This window comes from Colobus angolensis, unplaced genomic scaffold, assembly GCF_000951035.1.
Source record: "Colobus angolensis palliatus isolate OR3802 unplaced genomic scaffold, Cang.pa_1.0 Scaffold260, whole genome shotgun sequence".
NCBI classification, from domain to species: Eukaryota; Metazoa; Chordata; class Mammalia; order Primates; family Cercopithecidae; genus Colobus; species Colobus angolensis.
This window is the reverse complement of record NW_012115822.1, coordinates 1,432,978-1,434,256: the sequence shown is the minus strand read 5'-3', so window position 1 is coordinate 1,434,256 and position 1,279 is coordinate 1,432,978. Positions and strand designations below refer to the sequence as shown.

Below are 1,279 nucleotides of genomic sequence, written 5' to 3'. Positions count from 1 at the left end.
TTTTATTAAACTAGCAATATTAAATTAATTTTATTTATTGAAAGACTATACAAATAAATAATATTTTGTTTTTGGCTGGGTTTGTAGTTTACAAATTTTGTGCCAAATCCTTACACATTAGTCTATTTAGCAGAGACAAATATAAAGGCGTCTGTCCAGTAAACTCAGGGGGAAATGTATGTTAATAATTTTGAATTTTTTATTTTATTAATAATTAATATTTAGATAAGTGTTGCACAGCACATCTTTATAACATATTCTTGCATAACTAAAACTTTACACTTGTTGACCAGCAGCTCCCCGTGTTCTCCTCCCCTCAGCTCCTGGCAGCCACCATTCTGCTCTGTGTCTCTGGAATTTGTATATTTGAGCACATTATGACTTCGGACTGAAAACTCAGCAAGACTCAATACCACGTTAAATATAAAATTGCCATAAAGCAGAAAGAGTGGCCTTAGACACTCTCATTACTTGCAGCTTCTTGGGAAAGTTTTTGAGCCGATGCTCTTCTCTAGGGCTCTGGAGCCTTTGAAGAGTGGAAGAGGAGCTCACCAAGACAAATAGGAGAGGCATTTTAGTACGAGAAGGAGGTAACAAGGCTCGGAGCAGGAAAGAGCACAGCAGTTCCCAGGAGGGCAGCAACTGTGAGGGGACATTACAGATGAGGAGAGGGGTGGGGTGGGGGAACCCCCGCAGGACATGGGACATAATGAGGGCTCAAGGGAAGAAACTGCGTGGAAAATCACAAGGCTGCGAATGAATTTGAAATATATTTAGGAAGCACAATACATAGGATGAGTAAGTAAAGTAATAAGAAAAATATATACCAATATGAACAATGTGTTAAGAAAGTGGACACCAGGGGGATTGATAAATGTACTTTCCTGCCCTGGAGTACTCGGAAAAAAAAGGTATACCTTTTTTTGGACAGTGAAATGCTTAACTGAAATATTTTACATTTATCTTCAAGAGTTTGTGTTTGAGAATGATTAGCTCTTGCTATTCTACTACTCTGTATGTGTGTGGGTTATCATTCTTATGTCTTTCTTCTGCTTGAATAAATAAAAGGCAAGAACAAAAACCAATTATTCCTGAAATCATCACTTAGAGTAAATAAGTTGTAAAAATGCCACAAATGGCACAGGAGTTAACCTATGCTTCTAATCAGTTGTCTAACTTGTATGTCCACAGCTCACTAGAATTATTTTGTTAATTCTGTTTTTTTAATGTTTACTATGGTGACAGCTTAATTAAATATTTGCCAATGAATAAAATGAAA

The 1,279-nt window shown here is 36.5% G+C and overlaps 1 protein-coding gene across 1 annotated transcript in view; it reads right to left on the bottom strand.

Annotated features, from left to right (window-relative positions):
- The window catches only part of LOC105515510, a 34,515-nt gene that overhangs the window by 7,005 nt on the left and 26,231 nt on the right, over positions 1–1,279 (bottom strand). Inside the window, exon 3 of the mRNA XM_011947340.1 lies at positions 472–642. Within this exon, the coding sequence (XP_011802730.1) occupies positions 472–642 (171 nt within the window). The remainder of the gene's footprint in view (positions 1–471; positions 643–1,279) is intronic.